General features: G+C 42.7%; 1 protein-coding gene across 1 annotated transcript; it reads left to right on the top strand.

Moving 5' to 3' along the window:
* Window positions 1-12,903: 12,903 nt before the first annotated feature.
* On the top strand, window positions 12,904-15,195 carry HMGB2 (high mobility group box 2). The gene is made up of 5 exons (XM_065634245.1): window positions 12,904-13,043; window positions 13,510-13,680; window positions 13,837-13,982; window positions 14,064-14,238; window positions 14,716-15,195. Exons 2-5 carry the CDS (start codon window positions 13,531-13,533, stop codon window positions 14,866-14,868), a joined length of 624 nt encoding a protein of 207 aa, XP_065490317.1. The 5' UTR covers window positions 12,904-13,043; window positions 13,510-13,530; the 3' UTR covers window positions 14,869-15,195.
* Window positions 15,196-19,274: the final 4,079 nt, after the last annotated feature.

The raw sequence follows: 19,274 nt of genomic DNA, 5'->3' as shown, positions 1-19,274 counted from the left end.
CAGCCAAGCTGAAGACTACATACCATGCCTGGGTTTAATTCTATGCTCTGCCGCTGTGCAATCTCAGACAACAGATGTTTAACTCACTTTTTGAGTTTCTTGGGATTTCACACTTTCAAAATAATGTTAAAATAAAACAAACAAAGAAAACCACAATTATAGCAGGCCTTAAGGAAGAATATAGGAAGCACAAGCTGGAAAAAGTGGGACAAGGGTGAGTTCCAGGAATTCTTCGGTGGAAATCTCCGTCATGAATAGCACTTTCTAGACTCTTAGGCTGTGTCTTTTGAGGTCCCTTTTATTTCTTCAGATGGATTTGACCTTACTGTGAGCATAAAATTTATCAATCTGGGTCCCGCTGCTGTGATTTGGTACAATGGAAAGATCTCTTGTGCGTTTTAAATATGTTTTTGATCCTCTTTGTACAGATTGTGAGCCGTTAAAAGCCCGATTATGTTAGCTAGCCATGCTTGCCAATATGTTAATTTCTAAGCGGACTTTCAAGTAGAGTAGTATCACAGTTTCATGATTAGATCACGATAAGACCGTAGTGGGGCTGAGAAAGACAGTTCTGCTTCTGTCATAAGCTGCTCATTTTCACACCTGTGCCCTGTCCTTCTTTGCACCTGTAAAAGCATTTCTGTGGCTGCATGGCAAACTGGATGGGGTTACAACTAGACCAGTGACAAGAAAATCAGTGTTTAACCCTGATTTGCTTTACCACTCAGCTGCGTGATGTCCCAGCACACAGGAAGGTCTGGTGGAAGGGCAGGACCGTGTCACCAGTGCAGGGGGATGCCCACCTCATTTGGTATGAACACCTGCTCACAGCAACAAAGAAATCATGTCACTTTTAATCTTGTATCATATGTGAGATCAAAAAATACAAAGCGCTGCAGCTACATGGGCTTTTCAGGCAGTATGAAGCTTACTACAAGATGGATTTGCAAACTTTCACGAAGCTTGGGCCCCAGGAAATAAAAAAAAATCACTCGTTGTAGAGGGATTCTGCTAGATGGTATGTCATCTAAAATTATGATTTTATAGCACAAGCTTCAGTAGTGGTTAGTAGAAGTATTCAAATATAACTAAAGCAGATTTTAAATGAACAGAAAACCAGATGGTATTGCAACAATATACTGGTTAGAGTAAAACTTCAAAAATTAAATCAGTTCCAAGGAAAAGTCAGCTCCAAACCGGCAACTCTTTGCATGAGACTTCGCCAGCACTTACGGGCCACGCACAGAAGCAGATCTGAATTGTTTGGAAGGCAGCAGTAATCTCCATCCACCATGGGTGCCAAAAACACGGCATGGGTGACTGGTAAGTGGCACGCAGAAGGAGCAGGAACTACAGCAACTTGACAAGTGTGTCTGAATTCGCAGCTCCTGGGCTCTGCAGTCAGCGGGACTCAGTGGCCTCTCCTGGTGCAGGTGGGAGCTGAGCAGCTTGTGCCTCTCCGAGATGCCGTATGTCCCAGCTCCCACTAGCTTTTGACTGATGTGTTTTGTAATTTGAGAGAGAAAAATGATAATTGGATGCATCACCTTGGATATATTGCAAGCGTACTGCAAAGGTGTTATTAGTAGTTAATCCTGGAAAGAAAATGTGGCTTGTAACTGTGTATACATCTTCATGTGATGAGGTTCAACTGGGCATAATTATTCCTTTCCGCAACAGGTACCATTCACCTGAAGTCTAAGTGTACATTAGTGCACTTGTGTGCAGCACCTGAAATGATCCTGCTAGCTAATAGAATAATAAGGAAAACTATGGGTATGAATTTTCTTTGTTTTGGATTGTAACTATTTACATGAAAAATAGATTAAAACACTTTAAAAATTCCACAAATTCCAGCACACGCCTTGGTGGTTTTGATAAGAGCAACCTACTCAATAGGCATTCACTGGCTATGATACAGAACAGTGAACAAATCTCTCCTTCCTTATCAGAAACAAGCTCCATTCTTTTAATTGCTCTCTCTGATTTCTGAATCTCTGATTTTCCCTTCCCACTCCAGCACCAACTAACTGTGCTACTGCCTGTTGCTCTGCCTCCAGTTTATTGTCCAAATGTGTTAAAGCATAGAGCCCAAAGCACAGGAATACCAGGAGTTACCTACAAACTCTATTTACTTATCTGTTTTTTACTTCTTTATATGTTTAAATTAAGATAGTTAAGTAACTTTGGATAGTTAATTGCATGACAAAACTTAATCTCTATTGGCGCACATAGAGCTTATTGTATATGATTCAAGTAATACAGTAAGATAAAAAGTCATACCTTCAACCAAAATAGTGATACTGGTGCAAAACTGGTATTTCCAAGTCTTTGAGTAATCCAGCTGAAGCCTAGGTTCCCTTTTTAAGTGTTCTGCCTCATACAGTGGAAACTCAGGGTGTATGAAAGAGTTTATGTAACACAGGCTTTTATTAAAAGAGATTTCAAGCAGTAAACAGCATCCAAAAATAAACATTGTATTTTAAGAATAATCTAGGTGTTACGGGATTAAAACTGATAAGCCTGTGTACTGTAAAAGCTTTAAAGATTTGTAATGCATGCCCCTTCATGGTTTGTGCCAATTCACTTTTGTAATAAGCCGTTAGTTAAAGGAGGTATCAAAGGACCTTCTGTTAGAGGGCTTCATTCTTACATGCAAAAATACAGAAATGTTGGTACAGAAATGTTGGTACAGAAACTGTAGATGTAGATGTACGTGACTAATTGTTTGTTGGAGGATTTAAACAATGAAGTACGACACCTACTCTTGGTTGATAAAGCAACAGTAAATGCAGTGTAAGGGAGATACCGCAAACACAACAACTGCATGGAAGCAAACAGAGAAGCCAACCTCCAGCTTTGCACTGAAGTGCTGTTGCGGTGTAAGCCCAGCCTGCAATCACAACCACGACAGCCACTTGCTCACCTCCCCCACCTCCAAGTAGAGGAGAGAATCGAAAGGGAAGGGAGAAAGTCCTGGGCTGAGATAAAAACAGTTTAATAAAATAACGAAATCATACTAATACATATAAAACGAAAAAAAACCCACAAATGTGATATTCAATACAGTTCCTCATAAACTCTGTCTGCGCTGAGCAGCCAGTCCTGGGAAGAGAAAGAGCACCCTGGTCCCAATCTCACCAATCCTGGGGAGAGAGCAAAAAATATCCCAAAAGGCAGAAAGGCCCAAAGGCAACTGCAAAATGGCAGAAGGCAAAAGGTTGAAATAAAATAACTCCCCAACAGAACTCATCTGAAACACAGCAGAACCAGAACAGATGTGCTGAGCTGGAAAACCCAACTCTCATTAAATACGAAGCATGACACTAATGGTATGGAATATTCTTATTGATCAGCCTGGATGCTAGTCAAGGTCTGTCCCACCTATGCCCCCCTTCCTAACTGCCTCACACCTGCAGAGCCCAGAAAGACCTCAGTCTCCCAGACAATGGCTATGATATCAGCAAGTTTTTACATTCTCTTCATTCCAACTCAAAACCACTGGAAAGTTACCTGAAGAAAAACATTAAGTCTGTCCTGGGGTGTTATATTATTCTTCTCCTATATATTATCCTTGTGGGTCCCTTCCAACTCAGGACATTCTTTGATTCTCAGATGAAATCCAAACGATGACTGTACTAGCTGCAAAAAAAGGAGTTTCCAACTGCATGAAAAAAATTAACTCAATTTCAGTTAAACCAGCACAGGTGCCGAGTAGGTTTCAACGCCACTTCTCCTCACACGCCCCCATTCAGCCAAGTTAGAGGCGCACATCCATCTTGCGTCAAAGTCACTGCTTCACCAATCGTTTCTCCACCCAGGTTGCTTGGATTAATATTTTGCCTCATATTGTATTAGATCTCACCATCAGAAAGAGACCCCACCAAATCATCATTAGTGCTTTTCCGAAATGTAATGCAACTATCTGGAACATACAGTGAAAAAGTATCACCCCCAGAGGTTTTGCTTAGTAATGCAATACAAACTTAATTGTAGTGTATTGCTCAAGAGTTACTTTTTAATCTATTGAAAAGAAATGAAAAGCTTGCTCAGCTTTTTTAAAAATTTTTTTAAAATTATTACTAATAAGAGAAACACCGTCATATCTTTTCAGTAAATTTTGCTGGTCTCAAATGCACCCTTGATGCCACCAAAAGCACTGTATACTCTTTGCTACAGTCTTACATTTTGTGAACCACTGTTTTCTGCTTATAGAAATACAGATTTGACACTGTATTTAACCCCTTGCTTTTTTGCATATTACACCATCTTTGCAGTTTTGTCAGAGGATCCGACAAACTACAGTGCTCCTTTACACCATCATGTCCTCTTCTGATACAGATTCGTTTTACGGAAAGGAAAATGGGAAACTTCTGTAGCTCAGACGCCTCTGCCAGTGCCCTTGTCTTTGCAGGGCAGTTACAAGCATCTCGAGATCTGACTTAGCTCTTGTTGAAGTTAACAGCAGGTTTTAAGTGCCCCTTGGGAGAGGATGAACATTTCCTCCATCTGAGTCCCAAATACATCGTTTAGAAGGTCTTTAGACGGTATTTGGGTTCTGTCAGTAAAAACAAAATAGAGTCAGATACTAATACAGGTGTTTTCGTAAAAATAAAATGAGTAAAATTACACGTGGGTTTGGCATTTAAATGTTTTCCTGACTTTCCACAGAACTCACTCTGGATAAAAAATACAGGCTTATACTCCAACAAATTCAAGTATAACGATAGTTTTGAACTGCAGCTGGTTTTTGCTGATTTTACTTGACAATAAACCCTTACATGAGAAATATTATGGGAAAAGGATCAGATAAAATGTTTTGCAATTTTTTTTCCAAAAATGGCTGCTAGGCAGAATGTATCAGGTTTCCTGCTTTTGGATAGTACCTACTGCTATCATTCATTCAATATAAAGCAGCAGATCAAAAGCTTTGCTTCTTCATTAGCTATTGCAATTCATCTTTAATGCTCCTAAAACCTCAACTCCCTTATTTGAAAGATAACGTTAGAGACTCAGCTTTCATACTGATAAAGCTTCTAGCCTTTCCAGTCCCAAAGGTTAGTTTGAAATACAGTCAAGGACATATCCTAAAGAACAGGACACAAAAAGAGACCCCCACACCCTCCAGTTTCAACATTATGGTTTTTAAACAGATATGATTTTAGAAGGTTTTTTTAATCCAAGTGTTTGTTTTTTAATATTTGTTAACATTATAAACACCTCAGATGAGACCCAATTCTGCTATTAGAGCTATCTACACGCACTAAAAGATCTTTACCTCTCTCCAGAAGTGACTGCTGGAGCAGGATTTTACATGATCTTGTAAATTATTTCAGAATTAGGAAAATAATCATACAGATCTTTCACCTCTTAAACAAGTTCTTTGATTATCTGTGTCTCTAGTCATATCATGAAAGTTTGTTCCAAAATTAAGTATATCTTTACAGAATAATTTTTTAACTACTGGAAAATGAGAATGGGAGTTTTATGCTTTTAATATCTGTACATATTACAACAATTTAACAACATATAAATGCTAATAATCAGTATAAAATGTAGTGACGTAAAAATCACACAGCATGATCAAGCCTACAAACTAGAGCGTATTCATCAAGATGGTTTCTCTCTTAAAGGTTCATCTTGGAGTTTACAGGTTTTAAGGATTCTCTTTTTCAACTTTGAGCTGCACTTTAGTTTCTCGCTAGCGTTGAATAAACCGGCCTTTCTTTGACACAGAACAACTTCACTTAAGATTTCATTGTTTGTTTCTTCAAATGCCTGACTCTGCTGCTCCCCATTTCTTTTTTATTTGTAGTAGGCGTTTATCCCTGCCAGTGCTTAGGGAGAACTTCTACTTAACTTCACACATAGTCACACTAAATGATGAGAATTCATCATAGGCCCAAGGGTTTACCATCAAACTTCCTTAAGATTTTTTTTTCCTCCACAAGAGTTGGGGCTGTGGAGTAGAAGCATTAGCTTATGACTGGTATTATAGACAGACACCATTTCTAATAGCATAAGGTCTCTGAAACAACCTTTCTGGTTACTGTAAAACACTTAACAATATAGAGTAAGGTATACAATAGGATCCTCTAAAGAAACTATACATTTATATGATCAGTTGCTGGAAAATCCCACAGGACTCATGACTAAAAATGAGACTGATGAATCAACAATTTCAAAATTTCCTGGGTATTTTCTTTCTAGTCTCAGATTACCTGTGTATGATAATCTCTGTGACACATACGACAGCACTGTTTGCCAGAAATAAGAGGAGAAATTAATTATTCTACTAGGACAACATCTACATTAGCAACAGCACAGGGTGTATTCCATGTGACCAAAACTTCAGACCCATTTAAGTTTAATGAGACTGTGTACACATACGCAGGCACATTGCAAGATGAGCCAGAGGCCACGAATGCATTGCAAAGAGCAAGTTTTATTTTAGTTACCTCTCTGCTGGGGGATCTCCGAAGTCGCACCTAAGCTGCCAGGCAGAGGTGACACAAGCGGGGACGCAGGCGCTGGTGAGTTCAGCCCTGCTGGAAGATCGCTGGGCCTGCTGAGCTCGCCTGGATTTCAAGGCTTCAGGCAGGCGCAGCCTCCCGCTCTTTCTCACAACAAAGCAGGAATCCCAGACATAGTGATAAGGTGCCCGGAGTTTCTCACAGGCCTACGTTATCTAACACAGAGGTTCTACTCATGAAGCACACAAGGCCAGTAAAACAAATAGTGTGATGTATGTGCTTTTTCTACAGACAGGTGGAAGTCACTTTGAGCGTATTTACATTTAACTAACCTCCTCGCCAAATCTTCCGCTACATTCCCATACAGAGACCCACTGAAATTTTTTCCACTACCTGGACCAAAGGCCAACGTGTTTACGAGCGTGATGGTGCTTATGAGGAACCAGGCTGGTTATCAGCCAGACCCACTGCTCTCTCCTGGCTGTGTGGGAGACAGGAGGGTACGATTCCTCCTTCCTCTTGCAGCCCATGGCATGCAGCCTTGTCAACTCACCTGATTCTTTCTCTTTCCTAAAAGACTTTAGAGCTGCAATTGCATAGGAAGAAGTTTCAACTGTCAGGCTCAGCTTGTTTTTAAATTTCTAGCCCTCACAACCACAGAAGAAAACAGTCCCTCAGGATGGATGAGGTACAAACAGAACGTCCTGGTTTGTTCTGTAGAAGTTTCAACATGTGTAAGTCACCACGGGTTGACACGTACTTCATTTTGCAGCAGGGAGCACCAGCAGCTAACCTCACACGGGTGCTTGGGCAATTCAGGAGACGGGCAGTGACCACAGCCTCCTTCACATCTGCTCTGTGGATGTCACACCTCCAGGGCCACCCACAGTCCCACCCTTTGTGTTACTGCTTAGAAGAAGAAAAAAAAAATCCTGGGACTATGTTCTCCAATTGCCAAATGATGCAACATTTTTGTTAGTAATTAGATTTTATTTCTTAAGAGTAAGTTGTGTATACATTTCAGATGAAGTACCGATGTTTAGCAAGGCTGGAAGAGTTTGGAGGGGCAGAAGGACAGAAACTTTTCTTACCCTCTTAAACCAATTTTGCAGTGTAAATTACAGCTATCCACATTTTAAAGCCCCCCTACACTGCCTGTGGAACTATATAATGGATGAACAAAGGCAAGTTACTGCTTTCTCTTCATACCTGTGAAAAAGGGATTAACAATATAGCAAAACATAAAGGAAGTCTATTAAGATTCCCAGGGGAAAAACTGTTACATGAGTATTACTTTGAACATAAAAAAGAAAATGAAAGTGAGGTCTAGGAATAAAAAGTAAAAATATATTTAATTAAAAAAAGCACTTGTAAACCCAATGTAAGAAAAGGTCTTGTCAAATTAAGACTGAAAAAGTTAACAGTTATTATGACCAGGTGTTCCTAATACTATCTGCATTGGTACCACGAGAGATTTGTTGTACTTATTTCCTATAATATGACTGCTACAGTTCAGCCTCTGCTCCACAGCTGTCCTGGGTAATGTCTAACATACCCCGCCTTTGTTTTAGGTATTTGGTACATAGCACAAAGTCAAAACCAGTTCCTGAGCTTTCAGACTACACCAGCCCACTGTAACATGGCTGTTGTTTGCCTACGAGCTGCTTAACTGGTTATGCAGGCTTTACAATAGCACATATAGTAAAATGTGATGTTTAAAGGATAAATAATATTTAATTTTTATAAAATACATGTTATTTGCCTGTTACGCAAGAACAGAAAAAATGGGAAAAGCTCTACTATATTATCTTAAATGTGATTCTTTAAGGTATTGACAGAAATATCAGTTTTGTGAACTTTCGGGCAACTGCAGTTACATACGTTTTCATCAAAGTATAAGGAAAGTTACTGCTTATTAACTGGAACACAACAGTAAAATAAGTTTTGGTTTGAATTAGGTAAGCAGTAGCATAGGTAGTTCTGGTTTTTGCTTTTCATCCTAAAGCTCCTACCATTATGAGATGCTCACATGAAATAGGCCAAAACCCAGAGCTGGTGTCTGCAGACTTCATAACTCTCATTAAAAATGAGTTTTAAAACAGTGATCCATTTAAATCCCTTTAAATGTGTATTGGAGTAAAAGCTAAATTTGCTTTTTCATTCAACATCTGACATCACTGTTAGTGAAGTTCGGTGACATTAAAATCGAGAGCATCTGTAACTCACTTTTGTTATTCATCCAGTAAACACTGACTTCTCAGGCCCGTAACAGAGACCTTTTCAGCACTAATCAAGAATAGTCACTTTCCAAAGCAGAATTTTATTGCCATTAAGTCTACATTAAGGCATATTCTGTACAGGAATTTGGGTAATATTAGAGTCTCTGGGGAGAGACAGTAGAGCTTCTTCATCCAGCTGACTGAATTAAAACCGCCAGTGTCATGACATAACACACTTACAGCCAGAATGAAAGTTTGGTCAGAGTTAAGGTCATGCAACTGTAGCTTGCAATTTCCTCAGCAGAATAGTATCCGTTGCAATGGATCTGTTGATGGGAACGTTAATTCAAATAAAAGGTCTTTGTTACTTTCTTCCCTTGCTTTGTCCACACTGACACCAATATCCAGAAAAGCTGCACATGCTGCCCACAAAATCTGGGAGATACAGTATGACGTAAAGTGTTATCACTCCAATCACACATTTTTGTTGTCTGTAAGACACTTTTCTTTAAATCCATTTATCATCTTTGTAACCTGGTCTCACCCACCTGATCTTTTCCTTCTATCCAGTGTTTCCAGTCACTACATTGCTTATCTCTCCTCCATATGCAGTTTACTGGAGATTAAGTGAAGCACCCGAAACTGTAATTGTGAGGCAGATTAGAAACTCAAAAGGGCCTGAAGCCAGGGAGCTATAAAACTTCAGTCATTTCATGAGCCGAATTATTCAAGCAGAAGTAAGCTTCAAGTCCTGGAGTTTGTGCTGCTTCCCCACAACTGTCATCCACATGTGGTTAATAAATTAACCATGCAGATCCACCAAAGTCAATACTGCATACATCACTGCTTTAGAAGAGTAACAGTGACTGAATCTCTTGAGACAAAATTTGTGGTTTTGTCTGAAAAGGAAGAGTGTGGTGTAATGAAAGAACAGTGACAGCTTATTGTGGAACCAGGCGTGCAGGGAAGTGCTTTTCCAGGCACGGGGTGCTGGGAGGAAGGCATGGCTTTGGGACTGACAAGTTTCTAACATCAGCATTCTTGCATGGAGCTTTCGGCATTGGCACTGCTGTGGAAAGCTTCCAGGATCATGTTCAAGCGTGGAAAATTTTCAATACTGCCTTCCTTGTTGGAGAACACGCAGATGTTAAAGGCTACAACTGTTTGGTTTCTTATGCTGCCGCATGTTGCATGACATAACTCTCTATGTATCTATTTAATTGTACAAAAGCTTTCTTTTTCAGAGAAGAGAATCTAGAAAAAGAATATCTTTAAAAGAACAAAGAACCTGATTTCTTTCTAAAAACATTTGATTAAATCATTTGAAAGGCAGGTCTCATTTTTTCCCATAGCAGTAATTACACTTTCTCACCCTACCTGTTTTTCCACAATAATTTTCTTCATATTCTTAGAGCAGATATGAAAACAGATGCAGCTGAGGAAGCCTCTCTGCATTTGTATCCCATAATTTCCAAAGACTGTTCCAAAGTAATTTTTTCCATGAACTCACTATGTTAATGTTAAAAGGAAGAGTGAAAATATTAATAATAAACTTATATAAAGTAGGTGTGGGGTTTTTGGTTTGTTTGGGTTTGTCTTTTTGTTTGTTTGTTTGTTTGACCCTCAAGAGCTGACAGAGAATGGATTTGGAAGAGTAAAACGAGCAAAATTCTTCTCTCCTTTCACCCGTTACAGATTTCTGGTGCCTGTAGCCATCTTGATAACTCTGCAGTGGCAAACTCCCAGAGGTCAAGACTGGCTATTTTAGAAGCACTAACACTGAGAAAACTCTGTTTCCCAAAAACTAGTGGACCACTTCATTGTTCTTTCAACTGCATTGATGAGGATCCAGAAGTAAAACTACTGATTTTGATGGAGTTAACCTACAATTTTTATATGCTGTCAACAATGTGGAAGGTATCTATGAATCTGTTCTTGTTCAAATGGTGTGATATGAAAAGCTCTAGATAAGTCTGGTGAACAAAGCATAGTTTTACACCAGAGATACTAATGGCTGCACTATGATTCGTACACTACAAACTAGTATTCTGAGATTCTACCATCTGTTACAGAACTACTTTACCAACTAGAAAACACTCCACAAGAAACTGTCATACAGGTGGTTTACCACAAAGTGCCCATCTGGAAGCTTGATTCATCAAACAAAACAGTGCTTTCCAGCTAATATATCTAGTAAAGGCATTTTCAGAGCTACACAACAAATTAAAACAACTACTCACAAAGTTGCTCGGCCTTCACACAATTCAGTACCACAAAAGGGAGAACATTAATTTGCTACCAAGAAGCAGTGGAACAGTTTATAGTGATAAATACTGGAACACACAATACCCCCTGTGCAAATGTTTATTTTACAAGGTAAGTGTAAGCTTTGTTTGTAGGTTAAAGACTATCAAAAGGAATAGCCATGGAAGTTAGCCAATGTAAGAACTCAAATAACTGGCTTCTGAGAGGTATTGACAGCTGCAAAGGGAATACATACCTCTGCATCACTGTCGATTTACCTCCCAATTACCCTCTCTTCAAAGAAGATTTTGAATAACTTTTTTCAGTTTACATTATGTCTTTTAGGGCAACACTTTGAGCAAACACTTAAAACTTAATACAAAATAAGGATGAAGGAGGCATTTTCTCCCCATATTAGTGAACTGTTCAGCATGAATAAGTCACTGTTGAAAGGAAAAAAAAAAAAAATCAAATGAGCTTGAAGGACTGGACCTGATAAGTGCTGCTTATTAAATGCTCCTTACACTAAGCACATCTGGAAATACAGATCTGGAGACCAAGATATTACCTCCACCTCACACCTGCAATTAGTCAATACTCTCAGAGAGCTCAGGGATTCTTGCTGCTGTTTTTTAAACGCTTGTTTTTTTTTTTTTTTTTTAATTAACCATTGAGCTGGGTCAACATGATTAAAACTCTGTGGAAGGCATGGCATGTTCAGTAAACAAAGTTATAACGTTATAACCTGCTTTTCACCACTGCTATAAGCCACACCTGAAAAAACAAGAGTGTTGGAAACTGCTTAGATTAGAAACAATAATTACCTAAACTGTTGTTTACTAGAGAACTGGATGAAATCGATCAAAAGAAAACCATCATCAACAAAACCCACATCGTGTAGACTCGGGCCAAATCATAATAAAAGAGACTAAATTACTGTACGGAAACTCCGGGTTTATCCCCAGGCCGAAAGGGTCAGATTCACCACTGGTGGTTTACTCGAAAGCATTAACGCCAACCACAGGCGTCACATTTTACACTGAGTTTTTCCCCCGGGTTTCCCACCGCTGCAGCTTTCACTTTGCAGAAAGAACAAAACCTGCAGAGAGGCGACACTTTCCCTTCCCGGCGCCGATGCTTTTAATGCGGCGTGAGAAGGACACCAGCCACACGCTTTCCCTTCGAATCCCGCCAGCCCGGAGGAACCAGACGCTGCCCCCAGGCCCAACCCCTCAGCGCCGCCCCGGGCGGTGCAGCCCCGCGCAGCGCAGGCCCCGCGGGGTGGGAACCGGGCCCCAGGAGCGGGCCGCGCTCGGGCGGCGAGCCGGAGATAAGGCCCAGCTTTACGGCCGGCGGCTGCTGCCCGCCAGGCTCGGGGAGCCGCGGGCCCGCCGCCCCCACAAGGAGGGAGGAACGGTCGCGCTCACTGCCGCGGCCCGGCCCTGGCTGCTCCCCCGGGCAGGAGGGAGGTAGCGCCGAGGGGGCCCCCCCGCGCGCACACACGCTCCGGCGGCCGCGACAGGGGCAGCTGCCCGCTGCCTTCCCTTGCAAGGCCGCTGCCGCCACCATCACCCTTCCGCAGCTGCACTCCTTTTGCCCGCCCCATCACCCTCCTGGCTCCCTTTGTATTTTTAAACCACGCTACAGCATCCCGCTCCGCCCAATCAAAACGCGCACAGTCCTCGGCGGCCAATGGCGGGCATCCCCGCGGTTTTTTAAACCGTCCCTCTCCGCCAATGGCCGCCCGGCGCGCTTAGTTCCGCCCTCTCCACTATCCTCACCCCAACCGGTTCCAACGAGTATGAGAGCTAACGACCCCCTCGCGCTCGACCTAGCCCAGGAGCTGCTCGGCTACTGACGTCGAACCGCAGCCAGCGAATCCGTGGCGATGACGGCCCTAGGGGGCAGGGCCGCAGGCAGTTTGAACGGGCGCGGCGGCCAATCCGCTGCGGCGGGGGGCGGGCCCCCGGGCGCCGCGGGTCAAGTTGCTGTGGCGGGTAGGGCTGTGGAAAACAAGAGGCTGTAAGTGCGCCGCCGGGAAACCATTTAGCAGCAGCCGCGGAGGGAGCAGAGCCCCGCGCCGCCGCCGCCCGCTCCACCCAGCCAGGCAAGCGCCCGCGCAGCCCCCGCCGCCGGAGGCCGCAGGGTAGCGGGAGAGCGCCGAGGGGGTGGGAGAGCGGGGAGGAGCGGGCGCCGCCGCCGGCGGTCCTGGGCGCGGAGGGAGCGCGCGGGGCTGCCGGGGCGGGCGGCGCGCCCAGGGCTGAGGGGGAACTCCCGCCGGGCGGGTGGGGCAGGCCGCGGGGGGAGGGCGGCGGGCGGCCCCGCCAGGGAGGGCCGGGGCGCGGGCGGCGGCGCCGCACGGGTCGGCGGCCGCGGCGGGCGAGTGGAGGCGCCTGGCGGCGGCGGCGGGAGGTGCCGCGGGGCGGGAGAGGGGCCGGCGGCCGCGGGGGGCGTGTTCGGGCGGGAAGGCGCCGGCGGGCGAGAGGCGGGAGCGGCCCGAGGCGCGGCCCCGCCCGGCGGTGGCTCCGCTCCGCGCTGCGGGCCCCGCCCTCACGCCGCCCCGCCCCGCGCAGGGACCCGCCGCCGACCTCGCCATGGGCAAAGGCGACCCCAACAAGCCGCGGGGCAAGATGTCCTCGTACGCGTACTTCGTGCAGACCTGCCGCGAGGAGCACAAGAAGAAGCACCCGGACTCGTCCGTCAACTTCGCGGAGTTCTCGCGGAAGTGCTCGGAGCGGTGGAAGGTGAGCGGGGCCGGGCCGGGCCGGGCCGGGCCGTGCTGAGCCCCGCCGGGCCGGCCCCCGCCTCGCATCCCTGCGAGCTGCTGCTTAGACCTTAGTGGGTCACCAGCCGCTTTATCTGATCCAGACCCTTCTCCTTTCTCCTCCGTGTGTCCGCAGACAATGTCTAGCAAGGAAAAAGGGAAGTTTGAAGAAATGGCTAAAGGAGACAAAGCTCGTTATGACAGGGAGATGAAAAACTACGTTCCTCCTAAAGGCGAGAAGAAGGGGAAGAAGAAGGACCCCAATGCTCCTAAAAGACCACCGTGAGTGTTCCTGTGACCGAAAAGAAAGCATTAGTTCTAACAGTCTTGACACTAAAGTTTATTCACTGTCTCTCATTTTAGATCTGCGTTCTTCCTCTTCTGTTCTGAACACCGTCCAAAAATAAAAAATGATCATCCTGGCTTGTCTATTGGAGATACAGCAAAGAAATTAGGAGAAATGTGGTCTGAACAGTCGGCCAAAGATAAACAGCCATATGAACAGAAGGCTGCAAAACTAAAGGAGAAATATGAAAAGGTACAGTGAGAGTGATGAAATGGCTAAAGTTGTAGAGGCCACTGTAAACATGTGACTTTTGTTTTGCACCTAAACCATAGATGGTTCATAATTCTAAATCTTTACGTTCAGCCTTTGTCAGGCTTCAGAATGCATGGGAAAATGTGGTGTGGGAGGTATCTGGAACCCTACAGTGAAATGAATGTGGTTTTTACGCATCTAGAGATTTTACCAGTAAGATGCTTTACTTCCAGAAAATGGATCACCTGCTTGGAAAAACACACAGTCATACTCCACAGCACTGCAGTCATAAAACTCGTAAAACTAGATCATGTGTTCTCTTGCCAAAAGGTGTAAGCATGGAAGTCCCGAGGTTGAAACTCTGCTTTTCCGCACACGTTGTATTTGGTCTGCACAGTATAATATGAAGTTATTGAAGCAGTAAAAATTTGTCTTCAGAGTTACATTGCTTGAAACTAAGCATCATTTTTCTTGCAGGATATTGCAGCATATCGTGCCAAGAGCAAGAGTGACGCTGGAAAAAAGGGCCCAGGTAGGCCTGCAGGATCTAAGAAGAAAGCAGAACCAGAAGAGGAAGAGGAGGAGGAAGAAGATGAGGAAGAGGAGGAAGAAGATGAGGATGAGGAATAAGTGAATGTCCTGCTGTAAAGATTTATGCTCAAGATCCAATGTTTTGCTAAGAATGTGAACTCAAGTGCAGCTCATTGTTAGCTTCAGTATAAAAATCTGTACAGAATTGTGTATAGGTAATGTGGTTCTGTGTAGGGAGACCTCTATTTTTAATGTAAGTAGTAGCTGATGGCTGCTACAGTTTGGTTTAAAAAGAAGAAGAAGTTGTGGAATGTTTCTTTGTATTTAATGGTTTTGTTGAAATTCAGTGACTGATAGCCAGGTGTTTCTTTATAGCTAAGTAAAACAAAGGAGGTAGCTTAATAGCTGATCTTATATTTTGTAGTATATTGCATTGTATTACTTTTTTAACAATTTTGTAATAAAATGTTGTACATGATTATTGTTGTATTCTTGATGTTTCTGAGAGGCTGAGTACTCCGGGAATGCTGAAGCCCTATCCAGGGTAAGGCTTTGCATTGTTCTTGGGCTACTGCTATTGCCACAAAACTGACAAGTCTTGAGGTGTTAACTCCTGAAGTTTATACTAGATTTGAAACTTTTTTTTTCTCTTTAACCATAATTCTATGTCCCACATACACTACCCTCAGTGGTAATTGATGTTTTCTTAGGCCAAGTATTCCTTTGCATCGCCTTCTGAGTGAAAAAAGTATCTCTAATTATAATTAAAGTACCCAGCTTACTGATATTCCTGGATTGTTTTCCTGCCCCCCCCGAACTACTGAAGCAGAGGTCTTAAAAGTTTTGTCTTGGTGTATTAGCTGATAATGAGTGAACCTTAGGAACTCTTTCTCCCAGAGCTCCAGGTCACTGGCCTTTTCTTTTGTCTGTATCAGGACAGGAAAGTTGGCTATAAGACAGATGTTAGAGGTATGTCTTCCCAGATGTTCCCTACTCCTTGCCTCCCTTCCTGGCCCCATTTTAGTGCCTTCTCATAAAATACACAGCTTGCAGAACAGCATGAAAAATGTTGGAATGTTATCTCCACACGTGCCAATAGATTCCTGTAGAAAAGAGGCATTTGTGAAGAACATGTGCTCCTGAGACGTTCTTCATGGTGGTAACAGTATCGCCAGTCAAGCTATTTCTTGTTTTTTTTCCTCAACCTTTAGTATAAAGTCTACATCTAGATATCTAACAATATTTGTAAGTTGGAAATTCAAGATGTCACAGCTAAACTAATAGCTTGCTTAATTTGTTGAGATAAATACTAGGCAATAGTTTTTACAAGCCTTTGAAAAGCCAGCACTGAAAAACAATGTCAAAAATATTAAGTATTATAAAGGCCAGGCTTCCAACTTCATTTTTAAACTGTCTTCCTATTGTCCACCAACTTCTGAAATATATTTGTGTACAGCCATTGTATATGTGTAAGATAAAGAGTGATTTCAGCACTGTAATCATGGTAAATGTCACTGTGGTGCATTACAGTAACACTTTCTGAAACAAGAGTCTTAAAAAAGACGCTGGATGTTCCTGAAAGTATGGAAATAAGGTAGCTGTAAATGCAATTCAAACATTTGCAGATTAGCTGGTACTAATCTTCGAAGGCCTTAGAAACACAGAATTGTTTTTTCCTCCCCACACTGCCTGAGATACAGTAGGACCAGAAGGATTAGCTGCTGTTTGACATGTTGGACCTGCTGGAGATACTCAGCACCGGTGGATCCACGGCTCTGTTCTGCAAGCTCAGGTTTTGGGAAGCTGCAGGTGTAAACTGGAAGTGAGAGCCAATTGTTCTCTGGCACATCCAGTGCTCAACAACATTTTATCTGGTAGAGAGTTTGGAGTCCTAGAGCACCTTTGTCCTTAACTCAAAAATTCTGCCAGCTGGAGGCAGCTCCCTGTCATGGTGTGTAGCCGAGACTATGCTGATCTCACTCATTTTCAGCATATTCTGTTCAGATTTCCCTGTAGAAACGCACCATCACCTCCCCTCAAGTTCTCGGACTCTCCCTGAACAGAACAGTGATGCTTCAAGAAGTGTTTCTGATTAGACTGAAATAATCTTTTGCAATGGAGCAGTAGCATCAGAGTAAATTGACTAGTTTGATTATTTGAAATGTTTTTGACTTCTGCTCAAGTGCTTTTAAATTGAAACGAAGTATAACCCTTCAGGTGTCCTAGAAAGCTGCATGGGTTACAGAATATCAAATGTTGTGTCAGAATAAGGGCACATCTTGTGGTAATTAAGAATAAAGGAGCTCTTCCAATATTTTCCTTAGTGAGGTAAAATGGCTTTTGGGTTCTATTTCATTTAGCATTAATTGGCTAATTTAGCTTCAGCACAGCTTCTGCACAAATCAGTGCAGAACCGCCTAATGTTGCCACTTTGTTGCCCCATGTCCTAATGATGCTCTGTGAAAAGTCACCTGTAGGTTACTTTTGTTTATGAGCTCATTTACAAAAATATCCTGACTGCTGGAGAGATCTTTATTGCAAAAATAGTCTATTGTGTGGCTCTACCGGCCTGACCCACATCATTATAGAGATCATTTTGTGTGCACGCCCCATCAGCGTGAGCTGCAGCCGGCCCTGGCAAAGCTCCGCATCAGGCTGATCTATCAACTGAGAATGATGTCATGACTAAAGATAATTAGTAATCTTTTTAAAGAATATTTTGTCCTTTCGATAAGAAGGACGTCAAATATAGATTAAAGGCAAATGGAAATAAGCATGTGGAAATTACTACTTTCAAATTAAGATTTAAAAAGTATGGTATGTCAGGTCAGGGGTTCAGATAATGCCCATCTGTGAGCCCTGAAAGAAGCTGCGCTGGAAAGGACTAGTAAGTGATCAAAGTCTGACGGGAACGTTCAGGAAAGATAAGGCCGCAGAAGAAAAGCTAAATTAGTTTTTCACATCCGTGTTCAAGATGGACAATCTTATGAAATGACTCACTGGAAACTTTTCACTGGAGGTGAACTGGGAGGTCTGGTCTCAAATTAAAGCCAAAACGGATGCCCCAAATGGTTGCAGGCACCAGGGAGGCTGCTCACATTGCACTAGATGTCCAGCGCGAAGGCATATCACCCACTAAAGCAGACCAAAAGACCACCAAAAATAAGGCTGAGGTGGATAAAGTGCAGGTATGAGAGAATAACAAATGTAGGAAAGTAGTCTTTTAAAAGCTGAAGTTATTGCTAAACCAGTAAACCAGAAGAAACCTGCACCTAAACAGGCCAGACACAGCAATGTGTGTCAGGGAAAAAGCATCAGAGTAATTTGAAAAAACAGATGGATTAATAACAACTTTCAAACACATCAGAACCAGAAGGCCTGCCAAGCTGTCCTAGGGACAATAGATGCTCAAGATATAGTAGCAATGACTAGAGAAGATTTCAGGAAAATAAAATGTCTTTTTTTTTTTTTTTTTAAATCTTGTAGAAGAGCTCCAGGAAGTTTTCATGACAGAACTTTTTAATGGGAGAGGCATGGGGGAGCATCTGTCTCAAATCCAAGTGTAAAAGGTTTTGAAACAAAATGACAGGACAGATGGTATTCATCCAAGAGTTCTAAGGAAACTCGAGGATGAAATGGCTGAACTATGAACCGTACTTTAAATTTTTTCACTTAAAACTGCCTTAGTGCTAGAGGAATGGAAGGTCACAAATATGATGCTAATTTTTAGAAAGCATTCTGTGGAGACAAAGGAAACTCCAGACCAGTAATGTCTATATGGCAAGTTGGTAGGAGCCACAGTACAGGCAAGAGTTGCTGGACAAATGGCTAAATAGGACTCGCGATTTCACAAGAGGAAATCCTGTTCCACAGACCTGTAAATATTCTTTGAAGAAGTCAGTGAACATGATGGTAAAGGACATCAGGCAGTTCTGGTCTACTTGAGTTTGGTCTGGTTTACTTCTCCTAAAAGAAAAAAGTCCTCATTGAAGACCTTGCATGAATCAATAGCTGGTTAACAATACAGGAACAAAATAGGAGGTAGTCATCAGTTTCACCAGTGGAGGAAAATCACCTATGAAAACCCACACGTTACATTTGGAGATGGGATTAATGACTAGTGATTGTTTAATATATACATAAGTGACTTGGAAAAAAGTGGTGCTGCAAAAACGATGAGAGCTAAGAGTGAAGAACTGCAAAGCCAGCCTGTCGCCCGAAGTGACAGGATAATAAAACCAGCAGGTGAAATATGGCATTAATACAAAGTGTATTACGTGTTAATATGTGCTCCCCCAACACATGTGAAGGGGAAAAAGCAGGCCTACCATTTATGTCATGGGTAATGTGGGTGGACAATAAACTACACTACATTAGTCTGGAGGAGATACTGGAGCTATAACAGATCATTCTGTGAAGATGTAAGAGATGTTTGCTAGAAAAGCAAATAGCATGTTAGGCATTATTAGGTAAAGAGTTAAGAACAAAACAAATATTTAGTATTA

This window comes from Caloenas nicobarica, chromosome 4, assembly GCF_036013445.1.
Source record: "Caloenas nicobarica isolate bCalNic1 chromosome 4, bCalNic1.hap1, whole genome shotgun sequence".
NCBI lineage: Eukaryota > Metazoa > Chordata > Aves > Columbiformes > Columbidae > Caloenas > Caloenas nicobarica.
Note: the sequence above shows the minus strand (reverse complement) of the source record. Positions and strands in the feature narration are given on the sequence as shown.